Genomic DNA, 20065 nt, shown 5'->3' on the forward strand with positions numbered 1-20065 from the left:
AAAATGGCATTGCTAACAGTTTTAACATTAAAAAGGCATTAAGATTTATATGTGTATTTAAAAAGCTTTTCCAAGCTTAACATTGATAAAGTTTCAAGCATTTGTTGATATAAAAAAGTTTTAAAGAATTTTACTTTAAAAAATCATGTTGAGTTTTAATTATGATATAGTAAAACTAACAAATTTGCTTCAAATTCCTGTAATAGTTATCAAAACAAGGGATATGCACCATTTAAGCACCAAAAAAAGATATTCAATAAACACATATCCATGTTAAGGAACTCTGCCAGCACTTGACCCAGAGCACAGCCAACAGAGAGGGGACTTCAGTATGTCTGCATGGGCACTGGGAGAGCAGACGTTTGGAGAGCCGGCTGAAGTGCTGGGATGTGAAAGATTGCCAGAAAAGAAAGGAAGCATTTTCATGCTAGCATTCACACAAGATGGTGGTATCAACTACCAGGAGTAAAAGCATCTGCTTACATTAAGGCTTGGTTTGCACAGTCATTTACATAAGAGGAGCATGTTAGTTAGCTTACTGTTCTTCAGCGATGCGCTGGCAGCACGCTTAGCAGTTGAAGGCTCGCTGGCAATAAGGATATTACCTCTGAGTGCATGGCTCAGCTTGTGTTGGGTTAAGTGTGGTTCTGCAAAAGCAGAGTTCCTAATTGCTTGGCACATTCTTGGTTACAATGTCCCCCAAAAACATATGCCAGGTTGTAACGTTCATGACACAAAATGGCATTCTGTGCTAGTTTTGGATATTGAAATGCTCTCCAACACTTCCTAGGATGAAGAGGTTACAGGCATACTGCTGTGCTTTTTATCATTAACCCTTTTGTAGGTTGCTGCTAGATTATTCAGATGCTACACCATCTTTTGTCTCTGTGTGACTGTCTCTATGGCAATTATTTCATAAAATAATAGCTATGCTCATTTTAAGGAAATAGCTATGCTCATTTCAACAAACCACCGTAGAGATACTAGAATGACTGCAAACTGATTAGCGATCATAAAGGCACTTTATGTGCCACAGAGGTGTGTACTGTCAGCAGTCAAGAGAATACATAGCTTTTAAATTTTTATAAATTAAAGAGCCAATTAAATTATAACCAGTGGCTATCACTGTTACTGTTGGAGAAAATGTCAGTGAGATAAAAATATTATTAAAAGGAAAATGGAACATGTCATAACTGAAAACAATGTAACAGCATTCTTAGATTGTTTTAAGTGAAGAAACTTGTTTATCAGAAGGCTAATTTTATTCTAATGAAAAGTAATAGGTTACAATACATTTTTTACATCATTTTAGATATCAGGAGGGGTAGTTAACAAATTTATGAAAGAATACAATTGCTGGTTTTATCAACAGGAAATTCAATATAGGCTTCTAATCAAAACCAAAAAAAGAAAGAAGAGACTTGAAAATTATGCAACAGTATGAGGAAATGGAAATTAAATGCAGATTAAACTTCAGTTGTACAATGAATAGTCACTATGACAGATGAAAAAAGTGAGAGAAAGCAGGTGTACCACTAACAGTGTACTAACAGTATGACTGGTTGAGATAAGGGAGAGAGAGTTGACAGTGGAGAAACAACACTGGTTTTATTTGTACCTTCATTTAGATATGGCAGTAATTGGATACACTAATCTCTGAATTGTTGCAGAGGGAAAAATGCAGAAATTTTCACAATGATCAGATCATACCATTGAAAAGAATAATTTGAAGACTTTAAATGAGATTATTTTTTTCATGGCCAAGATAAGGTTGCAACGACTAAAGATGGCACATTTCAATACATTCCAATATGTGATAAAGATAAAAGTATGTCTTCTAAAGAAAGTAATAAAGCGCTATATTAGGGTAATTTACAAATAGAATCTCTTACTTAGGAAAAAAAAATGTAAGGCAATTAAAACTAGAACAGGAAACAAGAACGATATTTAAAAAGCTCTAAAAAAGAACTGGAAAAGTTTATCAGCAGTTAACTTCCTATGAGAACAGGATATGTAGATAATAGATGCCACTAAAAAAATTGTGTGGAAAGTAAATATTTACAGAAGGTGAAATGAAAGAGATGCTACTCCTCAAAAGTTTAAAAATTCAACACATTATTCCACTGCCTAAAAACAGTAAGTGAAAGGTTTTCCTTCACTCCAGTGAGATACATGCCCCTTTTGGTTCTTAGTATAAAAGTATCTACATCCAACATTCTGTGAACTCTGAACATACTAAAAATGCTTAGAAGTTGTGGTATTTTCAAAAAGAAATGAAGTTGATGATAAAAATAATTTTATTTCAATAAATGACACGAAGCAAGCATTACAGTGGTGAGTAAGTCTGCTAAAGGCTGTTATCTATCTTAACTAGTTCTGATCTTGTATCTCAATTTAAGTAAACTGAGATCAAATTGAAGTCTTTAACAATTGACAAATGACGGGGTTTTTTTGGTGATGTGTAATTAATCATAGTGATAGAAAACAGTCTGCTTTTTTTCTTCCATATGACTGGAAAATTAAGTTTTATAGAAAATGTATGGGCTCATATACGTTGTTAAGCAATTTGTTCAATAGCTAACTCTTCTTTGTAACAGTCCAAAAGCAGCTCTGAGTGTTAATGGAATAAAGTTCCCCTTCTTTATTTAATGGGGAGGAATTAGGCAGGTGGGTACATTGTCTGCTTTATCTTTTTCCCAAACCTTAGAATCCTAGGTTTAAGCGGGTAAGAGGCAGTCAGTCAGGAAAATAAAATGTTCAGGAACGTTTCAATAAACAGTTTTATTTAATTATGATACAATTTTTTTTTTTCGAACTGGAATGTTTCACTGAAAATTGAAAAGATTCATGAGTTCTAGAAAGATTCTGACTTTTAAATAAATCATTGCAAATCTGAAATGCCAGCTGTAAATTTACAGAGTGAGAGCAGCTATCAGTTCATAAAACAATAGAGGTTAACTGGGCAATAAACTCTCCAAGATACTTCAGGAAAAAAATCTCATATATTCTAGAAGGACTGTATAATTTTGATGTGACATAGTCATTTCTACAAATAAAAAGTTTTAGAGTATAGAAAGAATTATTCAATTTCTTGCATTAAAAAGTATCCACAGCCAAATTTTCTATAATCTGTATCTTTCTTATTTCAAATTTTTCTTACATTCGTCATCAAATACAAAATTGGAATGGATATGGATTAAAGAAATCTGCATACTAAAGTTCAGATGCTTTGTATATATCTGCTAAATGTTGCACACCAGCTGATTTAAACATTGTTTGACACTGTCCGGACAAAGTTTCATTTTTTTAAATTAATATACTGCTCCTACATACGGGGCTGTATAAGAGGGCAACTAAGAGGGCAACTTTGACTGCTTTCAGTTTCTGATGGCCCTTCTAATATACCATAAATTAACCATATATCATTATGTTGTTACTTAGGACACATATTCCTAAAGAAAGAGTGTAAAACATTGTCTATTACTGACAATGAAGTCATCGTGCAAGGGATGTATTCCAAATTTAACCTCAGAAGTCTGGGGAAAAATCTAATGTTTATGTTGCAGATATTGTACAAATCTCTATAAAATCCAGTACATGGTCCCCCAAAGGCAAGTCCTTTTTCAAAATGCGCTCATTTCTGTGCTTCCTAGTAGAATTAAAACTTACTATTATTATACAAGTCACCTTGTTATTTAAGTCCATTTTCCACAAAGAGAATGGGAAAACAGACTGTAAGTTGAACTAGCAATTAAGAATTGTGGCTAGCTTTCAAGCCAGCTCTTCAAGAACTTCCTCCAACAAACTCTGCTTCCATCATTATGTGCCCTTAGTGGGAAGTCCTGTGCCCATAAGCAACTTAATATTCAACTTCTCCTACTCTTGTCCATTGAGGCTGGGGCCTGGATACTTTCAACTCAACTTATGCTCATTTGACAGTTCATCCCTGAAAGGGTGAAAGGGTATCAAACAGCATTTAAGATGGGCAAAAAGTCCAGAATATGCTAAATACTCTGATTTTGACTTCAGGCAAACCTATAGATGGGGTGAGATTCCACCTACATTTGAAGACGTCATTTAGCGTTCCCATTTCTTTCTTTCCGATGTTGAAAAGTGGTTATTTCTATCAGAAATAAATAAAAATTTGTTTTCTCCCTTATTCTTTATTTAAAAAAAATAAATCTCTTTTTTTTATATTACTAGACCTTCTCCATGTGAAGCCGAACTTCAGGAATTAGTGCATCAAATTGACATCATGGTAAACAGCAAGAAAGTGGAATGGGAAAGGAAGATGAAAGCTTTAGAAGCAAAGATGGATATCCAGGATAAAGAATTAGCAAGTGCCCAAAGCAAACTGGATCAAAAAGGTCAAGAGGTATTTAAAAATATCACATTCTATAAAGAAAGTATTTATTCTGGGAGTTAGTTAATAGTATGCTCTAAATGCTCTATAAAGAGACCTGTTTGTTCTATCATGTAAAAATACCAAACACGCTTTAAAGGTCACTAATTATCCTTAGTGTTTTGTTTTAAAGCGTGCTTCTGTTCTGACAAGTGATTGTAAAAATGTCATTGAAAGTCTCATATTTCTTCTATTTCCCCAAAGTCTAAATTAAATATTCTCAGTTTAGCTGTAAAAAGATAATTTGATGTTTTTTCTAAATGCCAACACTTCTAGTTTCATCAGAAATTTTAAATGGAAATGTACAGTTCAAAAAGTTTCACAAAATTATGTCTTTGTAATTCCCGTTTATGCCTGATTTTTATCATTTTACATGATATACTGTTTTTGGATGATAATTTTATTACTAATAGTGAAGATTTGAATTGTATTACCACTTAGACATGCTTATCAAACCGAAAGCCCTGGTGTACCTGATGTTGTCCGTACTTCACAGTCTTGTCTGCTGAATATTCATTCAGAAGCATCAGTAAATCCTAGCACAGCATTCAGTTCTAGTTCAAGACATCTGAAGTTAGGCGTGTGCACGCAGGCATCCTTGTGTGAGCTAGGTGTCTAAACTGCCAGTGGGAGTTTTGAAAATGAAATAACTCTCCCTAATGAGCAATTAGGAACTTGCCCTTAGTCACTGCAGTCAGAGGAGCCAAGAGAATAATTCAGCTAGCCAGTCCTTAAAGCACCAATTTATTTGCCTGTACAGAGACGTAATCTGAAACATTTTATCATATTCCACCTAGCTTCCAGCTGCCCCTCCAGAAAAACATAGGTGTCATGTATGCTCTTTCTCATATTTCTCAGATCTCTGTGAAACTTGAAATAATTCAAGATATCTCAAACGGCACTATACTTAGGGAGCTGAAATGAGTCTACAGTGTCTCCCAATAATTTTCCATAAGTAGTTGAAAGTCGTTTATCTGATTATATAAACCATTCAAGCAAAATTTTCACAACAGGGCACAGCAGTTCATTCGTATAGTTGGGTCAGAAGTGCTTTCATTAAATAGTCTTTCATGACAGAGTCACACAGTATTATCATTAAATCATAACATAAGCATACAATAAGATTTTTTACTATAAAATCCCTAATTTGATGTTGATACAATCTGGGTTTGTGGTATCCAGTTTTATTCTTAAGTTGCTGAATTAACATATATTTTTAATATCTATCTTTTAAGCAAATGTCTTCTTTCAAAGTTTCAAATTACTATTCCAAAAATTACATATTTTGGAACCCTTCAGAAATGGTAAATTTGAATGCTTATTCTAACTGTAGGTGGGACTACTTCGACAGAAACTGAAAGACTTACAGAAAACTAAATATGAAATGGCTCAGAATTATGAAACTCAGCTTCAAGCACTGAAATCTCAAGTAAGAAAAATGTCAGTTTCATTATTTTATGATTGCAGTATAAAGAGCTTATACATGCCTAATGGTATGGATGTACCTTTATGGATTTGGGAAAGATTAATTTTGTCATACAAATGATGATGACTACAGCTTCCTACCAGGCTCCAGTATCATTTCTGTGCTGACATGTCCAAACTCTTAGGATAGATTTTGATGTGATTGTGACATCTGTTATGAAGACAGATACTTGATTTCCTAACTTTGGACTAATAACCTAAAACTTTGGTGAATGAAAAAAATAGCTAATTAGATTCATGCTAATAAGACTCTGATGCACATCAGGAATTTTAAGACTGAAACTGTTCTCGTGTCTTTGCTAGAATTTTTTCTGGTTTTAGTTTGCCTGATTTACAGGGATTATTAAAGTGGTCTGATATAGCTTTCATAAGGGACCATAGTATGAAAACTAGAGTAACCTGGATTACTGACATTGGGAATTTGTTTTGGCTTTTTTTATTTCAGTGTGCACTTGCAGCCCAGAAAGCCAACCGTATCCTGGGCTGCATCAAAAGAAGTGTGGCCAGCAGGTCGAGGGAGATGATTCTGCCCCTCCGCTCTGCTCTGGTGAGACCCCACCTGGAGTACTGCATCCAGCTCTGGGGTCCTCAGCACAAGAAAGACATGGACCTGTTGGAGCGGGTCCAGAGGAGGCCACAAAAATGATCAGGGGGATGGAGCACCTCTCTTATGAAGAAAGGCTGAGAGAGTTGGGGTTGTTCAGCCCGGAGAAGAGAAGGCTCCAGGGAGTCCTTATTGCAGCCTTTCAATACTTAAAGGGGGCTTATAAGAAAGATGGAAAGAGACTTTTTACCAGGGCCTCTAGTGACAGGAGAAGGGGCAAGGGTTTTAAACTGAAAGAGAGTAGATTTAAATTGTACCTACAGAAGAATTTTTTTTCAATGAGGGTGGTGAGGCACTGGCACAGGTTGCCCAGAGAAGGTGTGGGTGCCCCATCATTGGAAGTGTTCAAGGTCAGGTTGGACTGGGCTTTGAGCGACCTGATCTTGTGAAAGATGTCCCTCCCCATGGCAGGGGGCTTGGAATAGATGATCTTTAAAGGTCCCTTCCAACGCAAACCATTCTATGGTTCTGTCATTCTATGATTCTATTTGTCTGTATTTGCTCTGTGCCTGTATTTTTTTTTCTTCATTATTTTCCACTTAAATCATGAATCTAAGTTCAGGGTTTTTTCCCCCTTCTTAAATATGTTACCCCAGAGGCGCTACCACCATCGGTGATGGGCTCGGCCTTGGCCAGCGGTGGGTCCATCTTGGAGCCGGCTGGCGTTGGCTCTGTCGGACACAGGGGAAGCTTCTAGCAGCTCCTCACAGAAGCCACCCCTGTAGCCCTGCCACTACCAAAACCTTGCCATGCAAACCCAATACACATGGGCAAATACAATCTGTTTTCCCTTTGTGTTTTTTTAACGAATCTGACACGTCCTAACCTACAAGCGTCTCTCTGTAAACCTGGTTGTACTTCTTGCCAAGATTCTCCTTTTTAGTTACCACTCAGACAACCTAACCTTTATTTCAGTTTCCCGATTGCTTCTCCTTTTATCTTCATGCAAGAAGTTTGGATTTCTAGCTCTTAAGAATATACATCCCTTTCCCAATCTATGCCTCCAAACATTTCATTCTCTCTCAGTCATCTTATTTATTTTACCAAAGGTTCCAGCACGGATTCCATTTGCATTTTATTTTCCAGTTCCCATTCCTTCCCTTTCACCAAACCTTATTTCTTCATGAAATATCCATCCAGTGTGCACTGACTGAAGTGTTAAGTGGCTAAGTTAGGAGGCCTGCCTGGATTCTCTAGGTGATAAACAGAAAGTTTGCCTGTCAGAACAATTCCAAGCACCTATGCTAGACAGCAGGACTATCCCACTCTGCTCCTCTAGCTCTTACTACGTCTCCTTATTGAGTTTCTTCCTTAAATTACAGTACTGCAGTGTCTACAATAGAATGACTTTAATGTCCCCGATTCTCAGCTGCACAAACTCGTATCTAAAATATAGAGCTTCCGTGACAATATTAATCTTTGCCTTATCTCTTTTGTCTCCCTTCTTTTGGTTCTTATCCTCACTTGAAAGTTATACCTCCTTCTACACTGTATAATCTTAAGAGCTACAATTTAGTTTAGCACAAATGGTGTGAGTGTTACTATTTACTAGTAGCATTGTATCTTTCTCTGCAGAGGTATTTGTAAAATCCCTCCCAATTTTTGTTCCTTCTTAATCTTGGTAGAAATAGAAAGGATCACTTTTTCTAGCTCTAAGAATGCTAGGCTATTCAGAAGAAATTTCTCTCTGATATACTGCTTCTGTGGTCCTCAGTGCTTTTTACCCTTGCTACTGATAAAAGCAGCTGTTTAATGAGCAACATTCCCACTGAATTGATTGTGTGCCTGTCGAATGCAGTAAAACCTGTATTTTTCTTATATTAGGGAAATAACTCCTGATATGTAACCTGAAACTCTTAGGCCACACTGCTGCACTCATTCAAATGTACAACATTTTGTCATAATTAAATAGCAAAAACTTTAGGGGTTCACCTTCATTTCTTTCTTCCTTCATTTTTTTCTTTATTAATGTTTAGTAGTTATTCTCATTTTGAAAATGACAGAAATCCCTCAGCAAAAGAACAAGAATCCATTCTTGCTCTAAGCACTTTAGCAACTTATTTACTCAGTTAGACATTACAAAGCTATATGGCTACGTCTGAGCTACCTCAGGCTCCCTTTAGAATCAATGGAGGGAAATGGACACCCCTGGAATATAATTCATGCCAGTGTATGACGAGAATTTAAGATAGCTGAAATGACTAAGCATTTGGAGGCAGCCTTTTCTAATGCAGAGTAGCTCAGGCTTGGATGTCTAACTTTCAGAAATCTAAACTTAGATGAATCCTACCCCAGAACTCACTAAAATGCCTCATCTTTTTAGGTTTTTTTACTTGTACAACATGCAAATAGAACAACTTGGACCTTATTTCTAAAGCAAATTATAGCATTAAATGGAAGGATTCTTGGCTTTTAGTCTAGTTTCTGGTCGTGATAACATCCAGACTATAATCTGTCTGAAATACTCTACTTTCATTAAATAAATCTAATATTCAAACTAAGTTGTCTCATTTTGGCCATTCAGTTCCTTTTTAGACTGATTTGCTGAAGTGTTGCATCCTGTATTCCCTAGCCTTTTTAGCATGAACAGTCTAATACCTGTCTTCATCTGGGTTTGCTCTTCCCAGGCAGTCCACATGTGCCATAATATATTCAAGAGCAAATATCCTGTTATTTGTAAAACCCTATCTTTCTTCCAAAGACAATGAGTTCCGTGTTGTTTGCGCATGGATAATCTGACCCATTTTAAATATTTTATCTTAACTGCATTCTCTGGCAAGGTCAATTTCAAAAATAGGCAGCTTCTCTGCAAGACTTTTGATTTTTTTTTTGAAGGTGATATCTCAGCTCTGTAAGGCCATGTTACAGGATTTCTATTCAGAAATTCCAAGTTGGTAAAATCTATCCCTGGACTTCCCCATTTCATGACACTTTCTAGTCTAGGACAATCTATCTTCTGGTCATCTTTTAAATTCTTTTTGCTGTTCCATTTTATGAGTTCCCAAAATCATCTCAAATGTCTCTAGGAAGTTTCCAGATGATTTTTTTAACTCCAGTTTCTGCTCTGTATCTTCTCTGGACTTTTTTGGCCACCTTTGTTATCTGCACAGGCCTCAATTGCTCATTACAGGTAGATTCAATAGAATTCCATTCCCTTTCCAGTTACCTCCTTGGAGTAATTTCTTTTCCAGACAGTAGTTCACTTGAGCAGTTAACAAAAATATGAGATTTTATGGATTTTGTTTTGTTAGGCAAAGAACGTTATGTTAGAGACAGAATTTTTTAAGTGAAGCTGTAATTATTACAGAGAATGTAAGCCATCATATATACCTGAATTTAAGGGAAGAGACATGATTAGTATTCATAGTTGTAAGCTTCTTTTCTAGTCAACATTCTTCGCAAAGTTCTTTCACTCTTCTTCCCTCAAGACCATATTTTTAGTGTTTCCTTTGTCAATATCCTTGGTTTTCCTTTTTTTTTCGAAACCAGATGTACATATCTCTACCAGACAATGTCAGTTTGCTGTATTAAACCCGTTAACGGCCACTAGCCCCTTTGTTTGTGTAGCGTAGCTAACTGTTGATCAGACTGTCCATTTTTCTGAAGAGGCTGGTACCTTCTGCAGAGGCTGGAACTTCTACTGGTACCTTCCCCTCTCTGCCTCTGACTCCTTTGCCTCTGACTCCTAAGCCACGCTTACATGGGAAGATCAATAGGCACAACAGTATTAAGTGTCTAATTCTCATAGACACTCTTTGGTACTTAATGGTTCCAGGAGAATGCAATCATCACACACCTAACATTCCAACAATTTTCATGGTAAAAAAGAAACATGCAAGTTTAAAATACATTAATGATAATCCCTCATTCTGGCTAGTGAAGCACCCTTTAAAAATGTCAACACAAGATGGCAGTAAACAAGTGTAGAACATTTCATATAAACATTGTAGAGGAAATGACACTATGGGTAACAGTGCCATAAAGAACTTCAGCAGAATTAAGTAGCTGTCAAATGAACCCATTTGATCAGTTAGCTAACATTTATATGAGAGCTTAGTCTTGTTCATCTCTAAGAAATTAACTTTCTTAATTCATTCTTTGTTACATTGATTAAATATTTAGAATGCTGAAGCTGCAGTTGGCTATTCCAGTTTAAAGAAAACTTTGGCCACTTCGTCATCTGTGATAGATTCTGCATGTTCAACTCTGCTTTCATTTTTAGTTTTCAGAGTTGACACATAGTTATGAAAAGCTACAGTCACATCAGTTAAAACAAAAAAAAGCTGAACTCAGAGAAAAATGTGAGGAAAGCCTAGAGGCACCATCTGAACTGAGCAATTTATACAAGAAACTGGAGGTAAGAATATTTGTTATTATATTCTAATTGTAATATACCTTCAGAACTAATTTGTGGTTTACAGTTGTAAACTTTAATTTCCTGATAATTCTACAAAAATTATATCACTTTCTTACTCTAGCAAGAAAAGGTGCATAGTTTAGTATTCAGGTTTTGTTCTTTTATCCAAGTTTTATTAGTGTTTGTAGTAGTTTTATGAGTTAATATAGATAATTTTCTTCATAAGTGTAGATATAAATTAATTTTACTTTTTTGCTAATTAATATACGTGTAGTGGATAATATAATCTGTTGAGGCATGGGACCTTTTACGTATGCAGGATACTGTCACATAATACATACCATTAATTCAGGTTTTATGGACAACTTTGACCATGTAGGGCTAGATAGAAAAAGGATTTAGGATTGGAAAACTGTTTGTTATACACATATCTTGTCAGCACCCAGGTACCTGAGGCAATCCACAACCTTGACCTCAGTACCTAGTTTCCTTAGGTAACACATGAGGAAGGATTAGGCCCTTAAAAATACTTTTCACAGAATCCAGCACACTGCGTGGGGGCTAGGTACTATGAGATGCTGAGGCCAGGATTCAGTTATATTCCCTATCCCTCTGGACACAGAACAGATTTTGGCCAAATTATTCTTGGATACAGGAAGATACTGACTTCTGATCATAATTCCCGGCCTCGAATTCTCAGAGTTAGAAGTTACTTTATGGCCTGTGGAATAATCAGATATTTATTGGGTCAACAGGAGAGTTAGCCAGCACAGAGAACTGGCATATAGAGAGTGTGCCTCCAAGTGGTGGCTTCTCCCCAAATTCTCTTCTGGCTACATTCACTGGTGCAGAATCGTCTCATTTCTTATAACTGAGCGATGTCATCTCTAGCTATACTAATTTATGCTGCTTCTTTTTCACTTACCCAATAAATTTGCTGGTATCCTGTGCAAAGTGAAACAACTTCAAAAGGAAGAATTCTAGAGCCTGTTTAAAAATAGCATTTGTTTGTTAGGTATAAAATTAACACAGGAAGATTCTGTTTCAGGTTCTGTGTGGAGAGAAGATTATTAAAGTGAGTCTTCCACATACGGGGAAAACAGTCTAACCACTAGTCTGATGAAACATAGGAGGATCACTAAAAAAAATTTGCATTTTCTCTGGCCATCCTTTGTAAAGAGCATGATAAAGTAGTGTGTGCTTCAAGCGTTTACTAAACTGCGTCCTGTAAGGAAAGTAAGCAGAAGAACACCAGTTGAAAGTGTGAGCTAGTTGCCTAGTTGCTAAGCGTTGTGAAGACTTATAGGCTTATGATGTAGGTTTATGTAGATGTATGATATAGATTATTTACACACTTCGAGAACTTTTCAATCAAAAATTTAAGTTCTAATAGATTTTAAGTGCTTTCATACTTAAGCTGCAATTAAGAAGAGTTTTAGGATCTTTATTTTGAATTTGCCTCTCTTCTATGTTATTCTGTAAGACAGAGGACTAACTTCTGTGACCTTCATGTGATTGTTCCTACATAACAGGACACATCCTAGACACATCTTAGCTCTACATAATGTTGCTGTTTCTTCCGCATGGAAGAGTCCTTACCATCAGTAAAGCTACTGCACTTTGGACTGCAGCATAGCTGCCAACATCTGCTACTACTAGAATAATAAATGGTTTATACATCTATCGTTGACTAAATATATCACTACTGTGAAACTGTCTGATCCAGCTAATTTAAGAGTGACCTTATTCAAGATTAAAATGTGAAAATAATGTAACACAATGCTATAATTTGATTAATTATGCAGTATGAAAAATGAGTGCTTGGAACATATTCAGCAAATTCTAGTATTCAGGAAATAATTACTGTGTTGAAAATCTACTAAGCTCAGCAGTGCTTTAGTAAGGCCTTGAACCTGCAGTCCTCATTAAGTAGTCTGAAACTCCATTTGCGTCACGTTTTGTAATATGGGAAGATGTTTATTGGTTTGAAACGCCAAAGCAGATATTAGGAAAGCTGTAAGAGAAGATTTGTATTAATCTATGTTGGAAAGCATTTGATTTTGTTTCAGTAGCAAATAAAATCTTATTTTTTAAAATTTGGGGAATATACCAGTTTAGGATAATTATAAAAAATTATCTATCTTCTTGGAACCAACATTTCCATTGTGAAAAAGGAAGTTCTCATAACAGCTTATAAGTATTGTATTTTTCACTGTATAAAACAGTATACTGTTATTTGGCTAATTCTTCAAACTAAAAGAGCAACAGCTCTAGTAACTGGAGTTCTACTTATTTTGTAGGGTACTGCCTTTAAAGTCTAGTTTTGAACATATAAGATCTGGTATAACTTAAGAGCAAATTCAAATACACTATAAATAGGAATATAAGTGCCAATATAAAAATAGTATTAGATAAATCTGATATAATAGAATTTGTTAAACAAGTTTTTGTTTAAACTAGGTGAACTCAGAACCAGAAGCAGCAATTGTAAAGAGAGCAAGACGTAAAATTTATTCACAGTAGCTGCTGTCCCATTGATTCAAAAAAAGGAAAAAAGCAAGTGCTCAAAACATTTGTCTGAATATTAAGGGTTTGATTCCCTGCTGATTACTCTACTTGACACTGATATAACTTTTAAGTCACAGGAACTACCCTCCAATAAAATGCATGTATTATAGCCATAACTCTAAGAACTACAGCAATGGAAGTGATTTAAAATATTTTATCATTTTTATTCAATGATTATGTTTACTGCCCAGTTTTTTCACATTAACAGCCCTTAAGACTGGATTTTTTCTGGTGGGTATAGCTGGATGGCTGGTTTATATAATTTTTATTTTTTTCCTCTTTCCAAAATTATGAAAAGATTATGTATTAATTAAAAAAGCAGATTTTTCTTAGAACTATAAAATGACAAAAAGTTATTTAGATTAAGGAAAAAAAGTTCTTTTCCCTGTGTTTATGAGCCTTGTTTTGCTGTCTTTCAGGAATTTAAGGCAAAATCAAGAGAATGGGATAAGAAGGGGACAATCTGCCAAAATTATCTTGTTTATGTAGATGCTCAACAAAAATTATTGTCCGAGAACTGTAATTTATTTCAGGTAAAATTCCTACCTTCCTGCTTTAGGAAGGAAATGAGCTGTTAGCTCAGCTAGAGTTATTTTAACTTAATTTGAAAGCTCTGAACACCACTAAGCTTTAATGAATCTGACAATACATGGATACATTCATAGTGAATACATTGCTTTAGGTAAGGCAGACCCATACTGAAAGATCTAATGATACATACAGTTATTTTAATTTTATTTTTCTGAGGACAATGAGAAAATGAATAAGTATCATGGTGAAAATTACAATATTTCTGATTAAAAAACTGCAAAAAGCAGGGCATGTTCCTTTTTACTTTTTTAAGTATACTGTGGAGATACTTTTATTTTTTATGCTGTTAACTAATATGCAATTAATTGTGGTGACAAGTTATTGAAAAGTATCTCACCAAGTAAGTAATACATGTCATTACTATGTTGACTCAAATATAAATTTCCCTCAAATCTAAGATAGCCCTCATGTTTTGAAGATCATAAATATACATTAATATGATTTATGCAGAAAAATGTATTGCTATATCCTACTCCAAAATCACACTTAGAGTTGTTTGTTGGATCACTTATCCCTTTTTTATCATATTTTTCAGCTTTCAAGCTACCATTCAGTCCTTGGTTGACTTTGTGATTCTTTTTCACTTGCCAATTTGCTTATTACTTTTTTATATAGCCTATTGATCTAGCATATTTTTATTTTTTTAATTCCTTCCAATCCAGAACATAATATTGATTTAATGATGTCTTGATGACCTATCCTACTCTAAAAAAAAAATTAGAAAATAACTTACAAGTTAACTGGGCCACAAGACAGCTCGAAAATTAAGTAAGGTGAAGCCAATTATGTCGTTGACTGGTAATCCCCTTTCCCACTGTTACTGAGCTCACTGGATCTTAATCTAGTGAAACAGTTTCTTAACAATTCTTGTGAGACTCTTTACCCATATCCAGAGTTTCCAAGGATGACAGTTAAGTTTTGTTTATAGATGCTGAAAGCATTATATTGCAACTATTGAACTTCCATACAAATGTGTTAAAAAAGCAAGGCTTTGGCTAGACAAAACTACTGACTGATGCATGTTGATTATATAGTTAGACAAGTCAAAATAGAATGATCATCCACATTTTTCTGTTGTGGCTTAAATCACTGCCATCGGTGAAGTTTCTTTGAAGACAATTTTCTTCACAACTGTAACATAACACCAACTAGTTTATTAAATATAAGTCTGATGGACTGTTACCCCATAACTGTTGCAAAATTGGTCCAGTGTCTTTGTCTCCAATTCCTCTTCTGTGAGGTCTTTGATTTCCAGCTGGAGTCTTGCACTATATTTTTCACAGGATGCTTTGACGTTTCGGTGTGTCAGAGTCCATAACTTAGATGTCAGGGGGACTTTGATTTATTATCTATGGAAATTAAACTTACCTGCAAATTTCTTTGGCTTTTTATTTGATATGCAGCCAGTGGTCAGTTCTACTTAGGTGTTCAGCCAACACAAATTATGGGAACATAGTCAATGACATCAAAAGCTATCTAAAGCACACCTTTTTGCAGTCCTTATCAATGAAATACAGTATTTGTAACCCTATTTATTTTTAATATAAATTTTGTTGCTCAACTTGATCTCTGCACATGATATATGGTTTCCAGGTTGTGTTTTGTCATCATTTTTCAGCTAATTCTCAGTCTTCTGGAAGATTACTTCTGCTTGTTAATCTCCTACTAGAAGGATCCGTGTGGATAATTTTTTAAACAGCAAAAACAGTTACCATAGTAATTATGCTTCTTCATGATGCCTGCGAATTCACAAATACCGGCAATACCAATTTTCTGAAGTTTTGGGGTTAGGATTGTAATTAGTACAAGAAACTGAATGGAGTGTGGGGCTCTGCAGAATGTGCAAATGATTCTTCCCCAGGTTTAAGGATAATGGTATCAAAGAAGTACAGTTACTGTAGGAACTGAGCTGTTTATACATGAACTATGTAATGCTAGCCCTCTAGTCAAAGGTTAATATCCATCCTGAGGCACACGCACACACAACTCCTACTGTGTTCAATGAATCAAAGAAGAACATTTCTCTCATATTATTTTTTATAGGTAACTGCTTTGAGTAGGTCATCATAATCACCTTTTTCACATTCGGGGCTAATTAACATTAAGTGCTAGGGAAATACACAGCAAAGGAGAGAAATCCTTGAAAAAATTCTGTGCCCTTGAAAGTTTCTGAAACATTTTTCTTACTGAGGGCAAAGAACTCGAGACTAAAAAAAAGGCAGTATCCTTTAGAGAAGTAATGAGAACTGTTGCAATTGTGCCATCTTTTCTAAGCAACTACTGGTGAAAATGGAAATAGCTTTATGATTTTAGTAGTAATGCTTTGGTCCTGACAATTTACATGTAATTATTGAATGTCATTTAAAAGATTTTCTTGTTTTATAGAAGCAGACCCAGAATTATCAATTCCCAATAAGCAATAAGAAACAAAACCAAGAAGAGGTGATTACCTATGGCCAGCCCAAAAGTGAAAAGGATGAGTTGATTATTGAAAAGCTAAAGGCAACTGTGAATGAAATAGCAATAAACAAGAATAAACTAGAAGAGGAAAATCTGAAACTCCGGGAGGAACTAAAAATGTACCAAAACCAGTGCCAGGTACTAATAGTTTTTCTTTGTCTTGATGACTGTGGAATTAATGTTGGTGCATTAATTACTTAGGAGTATACTTTAAAAAGTACTGAGATACCTAGATAAAAGATCTGTACATTAGGTATATTCTTTGCAGGAACACAGAATGAGCTGTGAACAGTACAATTTTTTGAGTAACACTTAAAGAGAAAACAGAAACATGTCTGATATGTAGTAGAATATTTTATTCTTGTCTATTTAGGGTTTTATAACTTTCCTATATCCATAGCATCTACAGGAACTTAGCCTCATTCACTTGGTTCCTTGTATATATATGACTCCTATGAAATCTCTTTATCTGATTTATACCTTCTTGTACACTGTGCCATATTGCTAGTAAATAAGTATATAGAAAAGTGTATGGTATACTTTATTATTGAAAGCAGATTTTGCAGTCAATGAATTTTTAAGTTGCCAGCCATGTGAAGAACCATCAGTTTTTATCTTATCCCTAGTGTACTCTTTTTCAGTGTAGCACAGATCTATGAAGACAGCCATATGGGCCTCTTCTTTTGGTCATGATATATAAGTTCTGACAAGATTGAGATAATACAAGAACTTTACAGCCTTTTTTATTAGCTATGTTTGAAACAGATCAGGAATGAGATTCTCATTGCTATTTTTTTCTGGTCACATATATAAATAATGCTTTTGCTTATTTATTTAAGCATTTCAAGGTTCAGTAATATATTGAATGGCATACAGTGACTTTGACTCTTTCTGGAGCAAGATAATCTATTTCTGTTCATAGACAACCTTGCAGAGTTATAACTTCATATGCAATATACTTGTTAGGAATTAACATATATGTGGTGGAGGTTAATTTCAGGTGGTGTCAGAACAGCCAAGTTTAGCACGTGTTGTTTATACATTTCATTTGCACGTTATTTCACTGAGTCATTTGCCTGTATACAAGTTCTCGGTATGCAAGCAAAAACCTCTGTTTTAGGGCCTGTTAAAAAGGCTGCCATCAAAAGTAGTGGGACTAGAATATGGAGTGGAACAAATCAAAGTGGAGAGGGAGGTGCTAATCTCTTCTCCCTGGTATCCAGTGATAGGATGCATGGGAATGGTTCAAAGCTGCTCCAGGGGAGGTTTAGACTGGACATTGGGAAGCATTTCTTTACCGAGAGGGTGAATAAACACTGCAACAGGCTTCCTGGAGAGGTGGTCGGTGCCCCAAGCCTGTCAGTGTTTAAGAGGCATTTGGACAATGCCCTTAATACCATGCTTTAACTTTTGGTCAGGCCTGAAGTGGTCAGGCAGTTGGACTAGGTGATTGTTGTAGGTCCCATCCAACTGAACTATTCTATTCTATTCTATTCTATTCTATTCTATTCTATTCTATTCTATTCTATTCTATTCTATTCTATTCTATTCTATTCTATGGCAGTTGGAGCAGGTGGATAGATGCTGTACGATGGAGAAAGCAAATGTCATTGTGCTGTAGCCTTTAAGAAAATCTTCAAGCAATAGGATTTTTGGAATCATGTGAATAGAGTACGGGAGCTGTAGGAAGCACTGAAGACATTTTAAGTGGAAGTGGAGCTAGATGTACATACCATTATAAGCTAAAGGGCAGAAAGTTGCAGAATAACTGTGCTGGTGGTGTGGAATACTGCCGTGTTAGTTAGAAAAGCTGCATTTGCAAATAGCTGCAGAAGGGAAACACTGCTGTAAAGTCAATGTATGTTTAAAATGCGTAGCTCAGAGAAAATATTCTTTTAGAAATTTCTGTATGAGAAAGAAGGAAGTGGAAGGCCTGTTGTCAGCCAGAAGAGGTAAGCAGGTTTGCGTGAAGGAGTGCTAGGTGGAGGATGGGAATAGATGGACCTGATGTGGGTAAAGGAGGGAGGAGTAGATGGGAATCTTGGTGGGGAAAAGGATGATGGCAATGGCAGCAAGCCTAGTATTGTGCCTCAAATAACTTCTATGCCTATGACGATTTCATGTCTGCTTCTAAATATTTCTCTCATACTAATAATTAGCAAGGAAACAGTGATAAAGTGAAATGTATGGAAGACCAATTTTTTGGCTGTACAGAAAATAGGAACTTTAGAAGACCCAGACTGAGACTGCAGACTATTTCTCTACCTTATGAATGGTCTGACAAACTTAATTGCAGCCATACAGGAGAGGCAGCCTGAAAACATCACACGGGAGGCTTGGTTCTTGGAAAGTCTGCATTAAGTCAGTTGCTGGACACTAATTTACATAGAAATACAGCATATAATTGTATTAAAATGGTTGAACAGCTTTGAGTAGAATTAGAACAGGAGCTGATGAGGAATTTTTTGAGACTTCACTTTAATATCAAACACGGCAAGCTAGTTGAAGCAAAACTTCACAGAAGAGAAGAGAGGACTTGGTAAATTTTTCAAATTGAAACAAACTCTTAAAAAGTTATATTTCATTAGATATGTTCTAAACAAACCCCAAAGTTTTCTGGTTCAAAATTAATTTTCATTTTGGTGTTTTAACTAGCTGCAATAGATATTTCCTAAAATAATAATCGGTACATCTCTAAATGATTTTTTTGAAGTGATGTGTGAAACTCTTGACCTGAAGTTCTGTTTCAATTATTATTGTGCTGCTGCTGTGGCTGCTGTTGTTCCTGCTATTATTATAATTCACAGAAGAAAATACAATTTATGTAAATATGTATGATGACTGCAGTCTGCCACAGATGATGTGACTTCCACCACACAATTGTGCAGCATTCATTCCCCTTATCCACCTCAGAATGAAATCAGAGGGGTAACCCTCCCCCAGATTCATGTATTATGAAAGAATTGTGGCTATTTCTTGAATGTTGGAGTCATGAAGATGATCACAAGCAAGTCTTGCAGACAATTTTAACAATTCATTAAGCTTTATTTCACTTGAATATGCCCAGACTTGCATTTCAGAGTTTAAAAAAGCTCTCTCAGCCTTATTTAACAAAGGATAAGATGAATGAATCTGTATATGCAGTCCCTATAAAAAACGCAAGAGTGCTTCATATCTGTCTTCGGCAGCCCTTTCAGCCAGAGGAAAACCACAGGCTTCTTGGAAGGAAGGTCATTCTAATATGAAGCTTTAAGGCAAATAAACCTTTGAAGTTCCTTGCTTGTGGTGTCATTTCTGGATTCCAGTTGTTGAAAGTTTAAAGGATTTATTTTTGCTTTTAAACATGGAAACTATATTAAAATAAAATGAAGAAATTACAAAAAATACCAGTGTTTTTAGTGTAATAGTTTTAAAGGCAAAGGATCAACATCATTGGAATTTTATTTTTTTTTTAATCTGGAACGTGCTTTTGGATCTTGAGTGAGAGGAAATAAATATTTTCCAGATATTATTATTGCAAGAATCTGATTATTATTGCTACTTTTGTTATTTGTGGGTTATATTTCCAAGTTCTTGTCTTTAGTATGTTTTCAGTATA

At 35.4% G+C, this 20065-nt stretch overlaps 1 protein-coding gene across 1 annotated transcript in view; it reads left to right on the forward strand.

Moving 5' to 3' along the window:
- The window catches only part of DEUP1 (deuterosome assembly protein 1), a gene marked incomplete at both ends in the record, with an annotated part of 45715 nt that overhangs the window by 3399 nt on the left and 22251 nt on the right, over positions 1-20065 (forward strand). The window contains 5 exons of the mRNA XM_082337609.1: positions 4204-4375; positions 5736-5831; positions 10714-10848; positions 13836-13949; positions 16393-16605. Coding sequence (XP_082193735.1) covers positions 4204-4375; positions 5736-5831; positions 10714-10848; positions 13836-13949; positions 16393-16605 — 730 coding nt within the window. The remainder of the gene's footprint in view (positions 1-4203; positions 4376-5735; positions 5832-10713; positions 10849-13835; positions 13950-16392; positions 16606-20065) is intronic.

The sequence above is a fragment of the Platalea leucorodia genome (assembly GCF_965183815.1).
Source record: "Platalea leucorodia genome assembly, chromosome: 2".
NCBI classification, from domain to species: Eukaryota; Metazoa; Chordata; class Aves; order Pelecaniformes; family Threskiornithidae; genus Platalea; species Platalea leucorodia.